Here is a 15,788-nt window from a genome sequence, read left to right as displayed (position 1 = left end):
TCTCAGTCAGTGCTGTAGACAAAAAGCCACCGAGGCTATTGTCATCTTGTCCCGAGTGGCCAGAAGACTTTGGGTGAGTAATCTGAGCTTTCCTTCCTTTTGGTGGTTAAGGGCCCAATTAGGTGAGGGCAAATCTCTTTATGCAGTGGGCAATCTAACATGATACATGATACTGTATCTGGCATGCCACTGCCAGAAGGGCACAGCCTCTCATGAAAAAGAATGCGGTAGAATCTGCCTGTTGTCACTGATGAAGGGAAGGCATTTAGCCTTGCTAATGAAAATGCTCTTGGCTATAAAGGTGTGGTTAGTGAGGTTGGACAGTTTGCCGGACTGCACTGGGATGCCTAAAGTGCCTGGTTACAAGATCATGTGTAAACAAGCATTAAGACAAAACTCATGATGAGATGCAAAAGTCTAGCATTGAGCCTCATCAAATTTGACAAGTATTTATCCAAACATGGCAAATAAATATTTAACCCTACTCGTGGCTGTCTCCAAAATATTTATAGGTGGGGTAGGCTGAAGAGTACTTAAAACAGCAGACAAGGTACTTGCGAGTTTTGTGATCAGAAAACCATGCTTTTTAAAAAATGCAGTTATCATGTGTGCGAAGGCTGTATTCTGATTAGGACCTGCTAAAAGCATGCATGGAAGTGAGTTTTAATCCTTCACCTGAAACCAGCAGCTGCCCAGGGGAAAGGACACGAGGACAAGGCTTAGGATTCCCATTCCTGCACCGTGTGGATCTGATTGAAATCAGCCCATCATGCAACCTATTGCTGTATGGTCAAAATCAAACAAATCTGGGAGTTTCCATCATGGAACTCACACCATGTCACCTAGCAGTGCCTCAAGTGATAAACAAGAACATGGCTTCATGGCTTTTGTCCATCACCGGGTTAGAATAACAGTGCTATTTACATAATTGGTATCAACACTGAACTAGAGAATGGTTTTACAAATTTCCTTTTATGATAATACCTAGTCTAACCCCGCTCATTGTATAAATTAAGATGTCCGCCTCCAACATAAGCAAACTTACAATATGACAATGTCTTTAGAGGCATTGGCGCTTAGTGCAAATTCTTGACAGTTGACTACTTTAAATCCATATCCTTCACATAAATATCCACTGATTTCCATGGACTTTATGTTAACTTGAAGCTGCCCTGTGTTCTCCAGTCTGAATGTTCTTTTCAGTGTAAAGTTTGGCTCGTTTAGTTTAGTTTCTGAAACGAAAGAGTGAACATTAGATCCTGATAGTACCATATGTTAATTTAATCAAGACATGCATCAGCACAACTCCAAGAGTTCTTTATAAAGCCCCTCTGGCTTCCCACTCGCTTGCTCCCTAATTCACACATAACAGATCCTTTTGGGAAAAAAAATTTTTTGTTTCATTTATTACATGGATATTCTACCTGACCACCTCAGATACGAGGCAGCTCTCAATGCAACTGCAAATGGCAAAGACAAAACATAGCCGTTCAATAAACAAGATTAAAAGGCACATTAAACACGGAGGGTTTTTTTAAAATATGCAAATTAAAAACACACAGATTTTTTTTTTAAAAGAAACCAACCATCATGCAGCCAAATCTGCCTCATCCTTCAACAAAGGCTCTCTGGAACAAAACTCTCACATGCCTATTTAATGCAGTGAGTGAAGGAACCCTACTCCGCCCCCTCCCTTCCACACTCACTTTCAGTACAATCTCTCAGTAAGGCTTCCGTGATTTTGAACCGTAATGAGCTCCCTGGGCCAGGCGGCTTCCCAGCAACTTTCAAGCTTTCAGTGGTTCCTTGTCCTTTAACCATTATAGCATCTATTACAGTCAAATTATTTCTGTATGGAAAGAAAGAAAGAAATAATTACGAAGCAGACTCGTGTTTCTAACAGTTCCCCTCTCTGCCCCGATTGTAGACACGCCTCACTCTGTATTAATGTTTAAGCATCAGTTTTGAAGAGAAGTCAGTTGAAATGCTGCTTTTGAATGAAAGCCACGACTGATCTCCTCAAGTCATAATTAAAGTGCAAGTCAAACAATTCCGGAGGCATACTGTACCTGACAATTATTAGCGAGGATACGGTTTTATTAAGAACTGGAGTAAATTTTACTCTGACAGATTTCCTCTCACCAGGCTTTAAAATTACATTTAAAACCAGCTGCCGCGACAATCCCTCTGTAAATCCTGTGGTGCTCTGCAAAGTGTGGCCCTTAACCAAGGAACACAAAATTTAGAAGTGAGTAAGCTTATATAACTTCCCCCGTCCTTACATGTATGGATGACTTAAATGCTACATATTTAAAGGCTTTATTGTTTTTTTTTCTGAATTGACTGAAGCAAAACAGTGAATCCCCACACTCCCTTCGGTCAACCTCGAGGGGCCTCTTGCAGGTGCCCAGCCACAGAATGGCTTCGTTAGCTGTCCCCAGATGAAGAGCCTTCTTAGTTGTGGCTCCTACCATGTGGAATGAACTCTTACATGATACTGTGCCCTGCCAGACTCATTTAGTTTCTGCAGGTCATGAAAGGCCAAATTGTTTAGGTTAACCTTTGAACTGTAATCTACATGTTTGTGTTGTTTTGTTAGTGGTATTGTACAAGTCACGTATTGTAATAATTTAACATTTTAATGTTCATATCTTAATTTCATATCTGTTTATATGCTGCTTTTAACTCATGTATACTGTCTCAATGTTGTAAGTTGCCACGAGACTCTTTAAGTAAGGGGTGTCCAGAATATTTAAAATAAATAAATAACTTTACTAGGCACTTTTACAGAATAACCAACAAGACAGAACTCTGCCCCAAGGAACTTACAGGCCAAATTTAGACAGGGATATGGTGACAGAGCCATGAAGGGAAAGAATGGGAAAGGCATCAAGGGGAAACAGTTCAGTCTAAAACCAAAGTTCTTTTCAAGGAGATCCAGAAATGAGGGGAAGGAGAATGTGATGGCCGGGTTCATTCACAAGGTGCCAGACCTGGTTTGGAATTGTACCAAGATTCTTCCTGTGTGTGTGCAGCGTGACTACTAATAAGGAAAGTATAAAAAAGTGGATGCCCCCTTGAGAATGTAGGCTTGGTAGGGACAAGGCAGAGAAAACACCTGAGTAAAATTAAACAAAGAGGAAAACAAAATGCCATTGATTTTATTCTAAAATGGCCACTGGAGGTGCAAGCCATTAGAATCAGGAATCTCTGCATACTATATTTTTGGGTACATTAAGATATTTTAAGTGTGCTCCTAAAAAAAAGTCTAAATAAGGAATGTGATTGCAGATGCAGAAACATATTACTGTGCCTCACTGGGACACAGCAGTCGCAGTTGTACTTGCCTGCCTCAAAACATGCACATTTTCCTGTGCCCAGGCTATTCTGAATATTGCAAGATTATTAATACCATAATATAGTCTTGCAAGGTATGCCAGCAGCATTCCCATACTTCAGACAGGAGAAAGGAAGAGTAGCTGGGACACCATGACTTGCCTCAGGCCATCTGATGATTTTATGGCCACGATTTAATGCTTTCAATTGCTATATCACATCAACTCCATAGGAAGTTTCAGAAAAAATACACTTGGTTGATAAAAAGTCACTTACACAGTTTCTTGAGACTTGAAATTCTAGTGTCTTCAGATTGAAATTTGTTGGCTTACTCAAATTGAACCTAAAAATAATGGCATACAGTAGTTAAGGCATAGTTATGAATTTTGGAAATATCATGCATCAATATTTTGATCAACATTCTGTGGAATTACCTTGCCTGGTTAAAAACTGAAGGCTTTTGACAGCACAGAATACCACTATACATAGCTAAGTGTAATGTTGTACAATGTGAAGACAAGTAGTATAATAAATGGATGCTTCCAAAGGTGATCTTTCAGCCAGACATTCCAGACATACAATATTTATACTTAAGGCAGAAGCTAGACAGAGCAGTGGCAGGGCTGTTTTTCAGCTGCAGAAGGGGTGGGGGTATTTAAAAACAAGGGGGACATGAAGTAAATCCTCCTCCCATAAAAGCCTTCCTCTGAGACGCTTTTCCTGTAGTCGGGCTCCAATATCAGAAGTGAGCCCAGCTGAGGAAAAGGTGTTGTGAGAGAATTACAGTGGAGAGTGGTACAACATTCAGTGCCACTTGGCTGTGTGTGACTTTTTTCTTGACATCTTCCCCACCTACACTTATTTTGCACATGACTGAAACAGGCCTCAAATTAACTTTAGAACCCATGCCCTCAACACACAGTTCATCCACAGACTCAGTCTCTTTTGCACCCACTCAATGTCTGATCTTTATGATGCAGCTGATTATGCTGCTTTCATAGCCTTTAAAAGCAGCATGGATTTGGCTGCTAATCCATGGAAGACTTTGCGCTCTGACCACCACTTACCGGTCTATTAGCTTATCAACAAAGATTGATGGATTGGAATACAATGCTATGGGAAGAAACTGAACAAAAACAGGAACATCTGATGGATTTTCTAAAACAATTTCTTCCTCCTAGGGGAACAAAATTCAATTCAGCTTTAAGATTCCAGCGCAGGAAATTTTTCCAACTTTAACTTGTGCTAGTGATACATTAACATGAGCAGAACTTACGGATGAACTGTTTGTGTTGGTAAGGGAGAAATCCAAATAGCGTGTTGAGCCAAGTAAAGAGGGCCAGACCAGCTCTGCTGTGATTTTGGATGTCACGGCCTTCTGGAGATCAGTGTCCACCTCAAACATGGCACTCAGTCTAGATGATTAATATAATTTAGCATCAAGAAACTTGGGAAAAAGTTACATTGCAAGCATACAAAAATGACAGCCAACTTCACCACTCAGTGCAAAACTATTTTTAAAAAACAACTTTAGTCTCCATACTGCCCTCCAAGGTCATCGGAGGGAAACCTGCTCATCGGAGGGAAACCTTTTGTCTGTCCCCGGCTCAAGAGTCATGCAGGCTGGCTTCCACACGAGCCAGAGCTTTTTTGGCCCTGGCCCTAGTGGAACAAATTACCAGCTGAGGTTACAGCCCTATGGGAATTATCTTCGTTCTGCAGGGCTTGTAAAACCTGGTTGTTCCACCAGGCCTTTCCCAACTAGCCAACTGGTAACAACAATTCCTCTCGGCTTCTGAAGCCCTAAACAATATTCAAGAAGTGACCTGAAAAGGCATTCTATGAACCCTAATCTCTGTATACATACATGACAGCATTTACAAGATCTCTCCAGTGCACCCAAATCCAGTTTATTGAAACACACAGAAAGTCGTTTTTGGTGATATCTTGGACAAACTTAAGAAGAAGGTCGGGCCATGACCTACTCATGGTGCCCCCTTCCAGGGGCTGTTCTGGGCATCAGATGAGTCAGGTCAAGTCAACCTTGATTTGAGATGAGTCAGGGGGCTTTGCCATTGCCTTCCTCTGTTTCCTTGGTCTGCCATCCAAGTACTGACTGTGGCTGACTGCTTAGCTCCCAAGCCCTGAAGAACTTAAACCAGGGGTCCCCAAACTACGGCCTGGGGGCCAAATGTGGCCCCCTGGAGGCATTTATCCGGCCCGCCAGGCATGGCAGCGATGGCTCCATTCATGTGAGGTGGGGGCTCGAGGGAGAGGAGGAACTGGCCCCAACGTGACTGTTGGATTGCAAGTTAGCATGGATAGAAGTTTCCAAATCTCCATGCATTTTCTGACCCAGAGTTGGAAACCTTACATGTGGCAACGCCTGCTCCGCCCTTCCCTCTCGGCTACTCCATGTGTTGCTCTCAGGCTTTCTGTTCCGTCTCACTCCCATTGGCATCAGCCAGGCTGGCGAATCGCTCGCTGGCTGCTAGGGAGGAAAGAACCCAGGAAGATACCTGATCCTGGGTTAGATGGAATGCTTCATTGGGAAAGTTCTGCTTTTTTTTTTTACAGGGGAAGGTATTCCACAGCCTCCCCGACAATATTTGGAGCCCACCCTGTACTTGACATACTTTGGTCACTGTTCTAAAAATAGACCATGACAGAAAGGCTGAAAGGTGAAATCAAACATTTTACAATCATTTGTGCATAGGAATTTGTTCATAGTTTTTTTTAGTCCGGCCCTCCAACATTCTGAGGGACAGTGAACTGGCCCCCTGTTTAAAAAGTTTGGGGACCCCTGACTTAAACCAAACTGGACCGATCAGACTGCTGAATACTTTTAAACACCACATTTGTTTCCCCTCAGCCATGAAGGCAATTTGCAGTAAAGTGAGACATGTCCTTCAATGTCCTCACTAAATCCCAAATTACTTCATTACTAATGGCATTTGGGGGAGCTTATGAATTCCTCCACTGCCTACACAGAGAACAGTTTCTCCTTCTATGCTTGCTCATCACTTGTTGCCAAGTGTTACACACTTACTATTTAACAAGCAGTTGTGTTTTCTTAAAAAAACAGTGCCAACGAAAAAAGAAAATTGAACATGTACTCACTGCTGGCCCGAGTGATCTCTTATTCCAGTCCATTCTTTGAATAAACTCTCATGCAAATCCCAGTCGGAATCCCATGCATCTTCTTGCATAGACACACTATGCTGCAATTTCGATTCAGCTACAAAAGAGACAGTCGTTTCATTCCAATAATTTCAACACTTAGAATGCTAGAAATGTTAAACATTAGAAATCAAAACCACTTACATTTACTCAGAAAAGGTAATCCAACATAGCAGTGATTCCCACACTGCAAACCAGGGTCAAAATATACATTTGCTATCTGCAAAAAATAGCACAAGAACCCCCATGAACTAAACAAAACTCACTTAGGACTGCAAAAAAATGTGAAAGATTTACATGCTGAAGAAGAGCTGCTTAATCATGAGTAAAATACACCAAGCTCAAACCTTGGATTTTTTCCCTGGCTCCAAATCTTCCTTGTTACTTCTTAACTTCTTGTAATAAAACCGGACATCCTCGGAGAGTGAACGGATCTGCTGTATTTTTACCTTCTGCGAGAAAGAGCTCATGATACTTAAACTCTGATGAACTGTCTTGCCCTTGGGAAAAAGAAAGAAGTGTTGCATTGCTTTCCACAAACATCCAGCAAGAAAGTGAAGGTGGCAAAGATCCACTCTATGAGCAAAAAGCCACTCTCAGTTCTTTACAGCTAAACCTTTGTTTCTAGTGCAAAAAAATTATGGACTAAGGTCACTCCAGCAAAAGTCTTTTATCTTTAAAGATATCTTGGGTTTTATACTGAACCCATCCGTTTTTCTCCCAATATCCTTCTGAAGTTCACACTATAGCAAATCAAAATAAGGGAAGCACTGACCACTTGTGCTATCTTTTTCTCCACCACCTCACAATTACCACAAACTGACATATTAATCTGGCATTACAGAAAGAAGTTGTCCTCTGTTGTTACCATGACACAAAAATCTAGCTACAAAAATGTGTCTCGCTACTTGCAGAAAGTTGAACATTTAACATTTTAAAGCTTCTAAAATGTGTAAGATTCTACATTCAAAATTAGCTTACTTTCATATTTACTTCTGACTGAAATATTTCTATTGTTTTCATCCTGTTTCATCTGATGGAACATAGAGAGGGAGAATGAACAAGCTTAGCATGTGGCCTTTGTAGATTTGGCAGCAGTTTTTTACTCCAATGATAGAAGTCAACTCTCAAAGAAATTAGCTGGCACTAAATGTGGATTATTTCTTTTAGGGGAACTGCATGTTAATATATTTGCTAAAATCAGGATGGGTACCTCTAGATTTTTAACTGAGGAAATCCCAATCTCCAGGGGGGTAAATCCAGGAGTCTGCATTGCCCCCTGCTCTTCAACTTATACATAAATGACATAGTTCTGAGGCTATCCTTTTCTGGGTCTGTTTCCCCTTTTTAGGCTTGCAGAAAGTTTCTCCCTTTTATACACTGAGGATGTGCTTGTAGGCTCCCTCCCATGAGACTGCTGCACAGACGAGGTGATTTTTGTAATGAGGAGGCTTCAAAGATGAATTATGTTAAGATCAAAGTTACAGTCTTTAGGAAAAATCCTCAAAAGTTCACAGCATTCTTATTGAAGAGTGTAGTTCCTAGGAATAACTTTTAGTGGGATTTTAAGATGAAAAGTTCATCTGTCAATAACTATATCCATGGTCTTGAAGTCAACAGTGGTCATTCTGAAATTTTATTTTACCAAAGGTGCTTTTTTAATTAACCCAGTTATAAAATTATATCTAGGCAAGGCTGTCCCCCGACTTATATATGAATTCAGAAGTATGGGGTCGGAAGATCATTTGATCTTTAGCTTAAAACCTAGAGCCAAACTCTTTTTCTCAAAAAATGTTTAGTCTTGCCCAAGGGGACTCCAATGGCAGACGGTAGCCATATGAAAATTCTGTAGAAAATAAAGTAACATCTCCATCAACTAATTTAATAAACAGTGTTCTAGAATGTTACATATGGCTGTTAAGTCACACCTGACTTATGGTGACCATGTAGGGTTTAAAAGCAAGAGATGTTTGGAGGTGGTTTGCTATTGCCTGCCTCTTCGTCATGACCCTGGTTTTACTTGGCGGTCTCTCATCCAAATACTTGGTAGGGCTAACCCTGTTCACTTTCTGAGATCCAATGAACTTGAGCTACACTGGGCTATCCATACAGACTGTCCCAAAAAATAGTTCAAGAAACTGGCCAGGAATAAGCAAAAAGGAACTGTTAGAAATGGTTCCAAACACATTATCTTACGGGAAAAGAAGGTGGAAGGAGGATATGTTTTGGGGAACAGGTAAGTGAGCCCACAGCAATGACAGCCTTCACAGGAATGGTCAAAATCTGTGGAAAGGGAAAAAAGTGTTTTAGATGCAACAGTCAGGAGGATTCACATGCACATTTTAAGTCTGGTTTTTGATGACAGTAGTACATGTCCTCAAAGCTTTTTTAAAAATTAACTGGATAGACTAAGGCAGAAGTTTTATTTCCTGATTTTCTCTCCAGTGGGGACCCAAAATGGCTTACAACACTCATCTCCCTTCCTCTAACTTAGTCTCACAACCTCCAGTCTGTGAGGGAGGTTGGTCTGCAAGTGTACCATTAGTTCAAGGTCACCCAGGAAACTTCTACTGCAGACTGTGGATTCAAACCTGGGTCTCCCACATCCTAGTCCAATCATCTAACCACTTCACCTCAATTACATGTGGGGAAAAAACTGAATGCTTCATTTCTCTTCAGGTCAAGAATCAGCTAGGCCATAAAATCAGAAATCAACAGATTTAATTCTCAACATGGCCAAATCTGTGGGTACTTAAATACACAGACTGTAGTCAAGTACAGGCAAGACAGATCTTCCTACAAACCTGACAAATCCTCATGTTGGCTGAAAAATCTGTCATTCTAAAAGAGAAAAAAAGTGGGGGCTACCCTCTTCCAAAATAACAGAAGCAGAGCTCTGGGATGGAAGCCTGCTGGGTGGCTTTGGACTGGTTACACATTCTCAGCCTCATCAAGTTGTTGTGAGAATGAACTGGAGCAGAGAATGATGTAAACTGCTTTGGATCCTCAATGTGGGGAAAGGCAGGGTACAAGTGAAGTAAATAATGAACAGAGCTGAAGACGAGAAGATTAAAAACTAGGTTGCTTGGTGGGTGGGAGGAAGGGAGAGGAAAAAGCATGGAAAGAGGGCTGTCAAGAGAAGGGAAAGGATAAATGCTTTGAGCTGCCAGTCATAGGTTTTTGTGGGTTTCCCACCACACAAGCAAGCCCAGTGGCCAGCACCAAGCAACAGAGCCCAAGTTTTCCCAGCCAGAAGCTGCCAGGAGGATGGAAAGCTGAAGACAAAAGAGCAAATAAAGGTAAATTGGCTGATGAATGAGATGGAAAAAAGGAAAGTGAAAAGGGAAAGAGTGAAATGGTGGCAGAAGGGAAATGAGATGCTCTCTGCACATGTTGTTGTGATTTCCCTTCTAGAAAGCATCGAATAGCAAAGACAATTCCTGTTAAAAAGCACTGTCTATACAGCAGGTTTTCTCTCTCTTCAGTTTTCTACCTTCTGTAAGGTTCGTTTTCAAGAAGCATGTAAACCTCTGTTTGGGTGGGGGACCCACATTTGCATTACTTTTAAACAACACAGAATGGCATTTTTGATATCATTTTTGATGAAGCACAGTTATCATCACTTAATTTGCATATGGCAAACTCAGCAGACACACCAAATTAAAGAACTGATCCACGGACTTTTGAAGCTTTCCTGAAAGGTGACACATTGACTAATGCTTACATTTAAAAAATCTACACAAGCAGAGAAAGCTAAACAAAATAATTATCATCAGAACACAGAGCTTAGTCAACTGAATTTCTTTAATTTTGTGACAGATATCACAAAAGTAGGAATACCTCATAATCTGTTGTGATCTGTATTGCACCGTCATGGATTCCTTCAAGTTCTTTTGGTAACAGTCTTACTCTGAAAACAGTATATGAATTGGGCATCAATGTTACCTGTAACACAGAAATAAATATTGACTTAATTTGCTTTATCCCACAGTCTTACAAAGGTCACATCAATTAGTTATATTAAAAGAATTCAATACCAAAATGAATAGAACTACAGACAGAAGTCTAGTGGCATCTTAAAGACTAGAGATTTTATTCCAGCATAACATTTTACAGATTACAGCCCTAAAAATTAGCAAATTTCATCAGATCCAATCTAATTCACAAAAGATTATTCTAGAATAAGATCTTGCTTACTTTTTAAGGAGCCACTAAATTCTTGTTTATTTGTATTGCCAGATTAGCTTCTTGAATTAGTAACACAAAAAAAGTTAGATGTTATTTATATAATACTAGCGGGGCCCAGCCACGCGTTGCTGTGGCAATTGTCCTTCTCATCACAGTCCGCAACCCACACAGATGTCCAAGCAGGTCCAATGATCCGCAGCATAGCCTTTTGGGGTGGTCAAATGGAATCCCTCTTTCCCTTTTCAATTCACGTAGTTATATGGTGGTGTCTTGTTTTTTTAGTATAAGGTAACCCTTCCCATTCCACAATGGAACTGTCCAGAGTGCAAATCCCGCTGTCCATGAGGCTGGTTGACACGCACAGTCCTGGCTTGGGTAAGGCAGAACTGGGGCAAGCAGGCTATCCCAGTCAGGCAGCAGAGGCAGGGTGGTGAGGCGCTCAGATCGAGGCCAGCTCCCTGGATTCTTAAAGGGCCATGTGCAAAAGAAGCAGAGCCAGTAGTGTTGGTTCGCCCCCACCCCATGGATTTTCTTAGAAGAAAAAGGCAAACTCCAGCTCACTTTTAGTGGTGGTTGGATGTGAGGGAGGACAGAGTGAGGTGTGTGAGGATGAGCTGGATGTGTATGAGAGTATGTGTGTTGTGTAGTAGCAGTGGGTGAGGCACAGAGAGTGAAAGTTACCTGCGTGTGAGGGGGGGGGGGCACCTGACATCTCACAAATCAAAGTGTGCATGTGTTTCACTTCCACTCGTATTACCTACCAGTATTACCTATTTACTGTTTTCACTGCTCATCTCTGGCCATCTGTGCAAACATTCTAAGGACATACCAACCCCTCAGGCCACAGACATGCTGCACGAACATTCTAAGGGTGACAGTTAAACAGAGCCAGCTTCATGGCCTGGTGCGCCAGGAAAAAGACGTTTTACCTGGCTCAGATATGGACTTTCAATGATTTGAAGGTCCAATTACCTGCCCGCAACAGGGAAGGACGTCATATGAAAATTTGGGGGCGATCCGTCCAGCTATTTTGGCGTTAGGGCATGACTAACAAAGTCACTGTTAGCTTTTTATATATATATAAATTTGCCAATGCGGAAATGCTCTGTAATCTTTAATCATTTCAATATACCACTGAAGTAGGCTGGCTTTGTGAATTTGATTATTAAAGAAGAAAAGAGGGCTCTAAGATAGCAACTAGGCAAAATTTGCTAATGATTGCTTCAAATGCTATGAAAACAGCAACTACATATCTGTTTATTTTCTTTATGAGGGTCTGTATCACTTCAGCTTTTTAAAAAAAAACAGTGCATATATTCTGTAGGCAGCTCAGCACTCTAAAGAAGAGGAAATATCCATCTCGATAAATCAGAGGTACTCCTCTGTGACTATTCTCGTAAATCACTTTGTGTAGGCTTCCTAAATGCAAAAGAATTGCCTGATGAGGATGGACAGTTACTTTTAGCCTTTTGCCACTGGAAGTTATGTATGGAGTGTGACCCTATGCATTTTTACCCAGAGCTCAATTACACTGAACTGAGTGGCACTTGCTCCTAAACATGCTTAGATTGCAGGCTTAACAATACAATTAGCACCTTTAGTCTGTGTGTAACAATACAATTAGCACCTTTAGTCTAGTATGTGGAGCATCCAGGAAGTTGGTTACTTACGGAAGTTTGATCCAATGCACTGGCTTTTTCCAGATCTGGAAGACTTGCAATTATTGTAGTTCTATTGCCTTTAGCAGCAGCCAGGAGTTCTATGATTAAGCCATCTCCTATTACATGCCAGCTTTTTATAGTCAGCTTGAAAAAGATGGACCAGTTTTAGTATTAAAATTATTGCAATTTGAAAAACAAAAACCAAATAAATTTTCTTTTCTTTTTACCTGAATTGGATTGCTGTTAATGATTGCAAACAAAATACTATTTGTTTCTGCGGCACTTAATATGCCAAAATCTATGATCCGCTCTTCAGGTTTTGGGGGCAACACGAAATACTAGAAAAATAGAAGAAGATTTACTGCACTGCTAATTGAAACATTAGAAATTTATTTTAAAGATAGTAGAAGGCTCTTGATTACATAAGTGCTGGTAGAAAAACAACTATTATGCAACAGGAATTAGCTTAGGATGCTTCAAGACATCAATGTGCCAGATTCTACTAGTCATAAATGTCGACATGGAACACAAGCACTTCATGGAAATTGTACCTGTTCTCACAGAAGCTGCAGCTTTTGCATGACACCCCTTCCCACTTCCCCTCTACAACATCTGGGTAAGTAGGTCATGTCTAGCATTCAAGTGCCCAAAATGCCAGGCATACAAACAGTGCCACAAGTGTTGCCACCCATCTGAGATGAGTAAGAATTGTGTCAGGGGCACAGTGGTCTCACACGAAACTCCCATTCATCTTAATGGTGATCCAGCATGAAAAGTTTTGAGTGGCTTTTATCCAACACTAATTAATGATGGGGAATGCCTTTGGATTTCCCAGCTCAGGCATCAAAATATCTTAGACTGGCGCATAACTGAACAACAGGGAGTCAAACCATCACAAAATTTGGTTGATCAGTTTTTTTTTTTTAAAAGGCAGTTGATTTCAAAGCACGCATCTCTTGCTGCATACTGATGTCGAATTTTTTACGATCTTGCGGAATAAAATTTCAGGGAATAATCTTGAGATAAAATTTTTCTACATCAACTTGCATAGCAAAAATAGAAAACGTGACTTAATTCACTTTGTTTGGCTTGTTTTCTGTTTAGTCAATAAAGATCATCAGCAATATAATGTGGCTATCTTTGATACAGCCATATTTAGAATATTGGTAATGAGGATGGTCATGTCATCTCAAAAAATGATACATAAAGCCCTCCAGGCAAAGTCATCAAAGGCTTGGAGTACTGCCAAAGGTTGAAGGATTGGGAGCATTGCTTTTTAGAAAAAAAGCTGACCACTTAGAAGACTAGATTCAGATTGCCTTAAGAAAAGGTTTCAAGAAATTTACAGAGGACAGGACTGCCAAAGTCTTCTATGCATGATACCTAAATAGATGCTAAATAAAGGCAGTGTTGCTGGAAACATCAGATGCTGTATTAAGACATAAACTTTAAAAACCTATACTTTTCAACATGTCCTACTTGGGATCCCACAAACTGTTTGGCTGTCTGCTGGTGGAAAGAAAAGCTGAACTTCACAGATCTAGAAAGATCAACCAAATTTTCACTTTACAGAGATGAGAAACATTGATAAAATAATCCAAATATGCACTGAAATTTATGGAGGTAGCTTAGCTGTCTGTATAATGGTACCAAGTAGCAAGGAGACGTGCAAGGTAGACATTCATGAGAAAATCATGATCTATTCTCACTCCAAGTGAATTGTATAAGAACATAAGAAAGAGCCTGCTGGATCAGACCAGAGTCCATCTAGTCCAGCACTCTGCTACTTGCAGTGGCCCACCAGGTGCTTTTGGGAGCTCACATGCAGGATGTGAAATCAATGGCCTTCTGCTGCTGCTGCTGCTGAGCACCTGGTCTGCTTCTCATACTTCATGAATTTTGGAGTAATTCCTGAGCACCTGGTCTGCTTCTCATACTTCATGCATTTTGGAGTAACTCAACTGCCAGAAGTCAGTCCATTCCAATCATTAATTTGTTTAATAGTTCATAATTTGGGAAATGAATGTTTCAGAATTTTTCTTTCTTGTTCTTTGGTATAAGCAGTTCGAGGTCAAAAGAAGGGAAAGTATCACACACACACACACACACACAAGGTCAAAAGAAGGGAAAGTATCACACACACTCTCTCTCTCTCTCTCTCTCTCTCTCTCTCTCTCTCTCTCTCTCTCTCTCTCTCTCTCTCTCCCCCACTTCCTGGTAAAGTTTAGTTTCTACTGAAACTTCACAATCAAAGGAGAAAGAAGGCATTTTTCAACATAATCAAAATAATTTCTTTTGATCAACTTGCTTTTAAACAGGCTTTCTCCCCTTCCCCAATTTAGGCTGGCTTCACGATCACTTCTTAAAGGTCAGCTCTGGCTCAACTTAGTGTTCAGCATGTGTCATGCAGAAATAAATTCTCCACACTATACTTTAAAATGAATTTTTATCGCAGTCTAATACTTACATCTAAAAATCCAGTGTAGGCTCGTACAGGTAGATGAAATTTAGAAGCATTGGTAATGAGCAAAATGTTGTTATCAATGTGAAGAGATGATAAGGAAGCCACAAAATGAAGCGTGAAAATATATCTGGATTCATTAGGCGGAATTAAAACTGGCTTGCTGAAATTGTGGACCTAGGTTAGTGAATAAATAAATCAAAGTTAATATTGAATGCAATTTATGTAACATTCGATAGTAACAAAATAATCTGCTACATTGTTGGACTTACTTTAAATATTGGTTTGATTTCTTTGGGCAGTGTTATGTCATGAAGGAGGACAGCAAAATTGAATGTGTTTGTTAAGTAGATTGGCCTTTCTACAGAGTCCGCTGGATGGTCACGTATATGAAATAACGTGGCCGCTTGATCGAATCCTAAGTACCTATTTCAAAATAAGTCATAGAAAGTGGAGATCTGCATTAACAATTTTTCTATAATGAAAAATGGAACTATTAACTCGCCACTAAATTAGTTAAGACAGTTCCAGAATAGGTAATGCGTTAGTCCAAGGGTCTGCAACCTGCAGCTCTCCAGATGTTGGCCATGTTGGAAATAATTTCTTTTGATCAACTTGGAAGGGGCTGATGGGATTTGTAGTCCATGAACATCTGGAGAGCCGCAGGTTGCAGACCCCTGCGTTAGTCCATGCTCTTGTTTACAGTCACATTAGCACCTTTGCTTAAAGACTAGTGTGCCAATTCTGCACCTGCCATTCCTGATTTCAGCTGTTAGTGAAAGCAAATCCAATACAACCCAAATTCTCTCACCCTGTGTATCACACACTGTTCAAATCAGTTTTATTTTTAAAGCTAGAGTAAACATATTAATAAAAGGAATAAAATATAATAGGAATAAAAGAACAAACTATAATAGATTTTGTTTATTTGTATGTTCTTCAACTTAACCCAGGCTAGAACA

At 40.4% G+C, this 15,788-nt stretch overlaps 1 protein-coding gene across 3 annotated transcripts in view; it reads right to left on the bottom strand.

The window, feature by feature from the left end:
* The window catches only part of TMEM131 (transmembrane protein 131), a 110,911-nt gene that overhangs the window by 21,063 nt on the left and 74,060 nt on the right, over window positions 1–15,788 (bottom strand). For all 3 annotated transcript variants that reach the window (XM_048493839.1, XM_048493840.1, XM_048493841.1), the window contains 15 exons: window positions 15,099–15,252; window positions 14,833–15,003; window positions 12,593–12,703; window positions 12,375–12,509; window positions 10,357–10,461; window positions 8,713–8,799; window positions 6,864–7,016; window positions 6,661–6,736; window positions 6,457–6,574; window positions 4,613–4,751; window positions 4,404–4,513; window positions 3,613–3,679; window positions 2,070–2,221; window positions 1,707–1,849; window positions 1,046–1,232 (listed from right to left, as the gene is read on the bottom strand). In XM_048493839.1, coding sequence (XP_048349796.1) covers window positions 1,046–1,232; window positions 1,707–1,849; window positions 2,070–2,221; window positions 3,613–3,679; window positions 4,404–4,513; window positions 4,613–4,751; window positions 6,457–6,574; window positions 6,661–6,736; window positions 6,864–7,016; window positions 8,713–8,799; window positions 10,357–10,461; window positions 12,375–12,509; window positions 12,593–12,703; window positions 14,833–15,003; window positions 15,099–15,252 — 1,908 coding nt within the window. The remainder of the gene's footprint in view (window positions 1–1,045; window positions 1,233–1,706; window positions 1,850–2,069; window positions 2,222–3,612; window positions 3,680–4,403; window positions 4,514–4,612; window positions 4,752–6,456; window positions 6,575–6,660; window positions 6,737–6,863; window positions 7,017–8,712; window positions 8,800–10,356; window positions 10,462–12,374; window positions 12,510–12,592; window positions 12,704–14,832; window positions 15,004–15,098; window positions 15,253–15,788) is intronic.

The sequence above is a fragment of the Sphaerodactylus townsendi genome, linkage group LG04, assembly GCF_021028975.2.
Source record: "Sphaerodactylus townsendi isolate TG3544 linkage group LG04, MPM_Stown_v2.3, whole genome shotgun sequence".
Lineage (NCBI taxonomy): Eukaryota > Metazoa > Chordata > Lepidosauria > Squamata > Sphaerodactylidae > Sphaerodactylus > Sphaerodactylus townsendi.
Note: the sequence above shows the minus strand (reverse complement) of the source record. Positions and strands in the feature narration are given on the sequence as shown.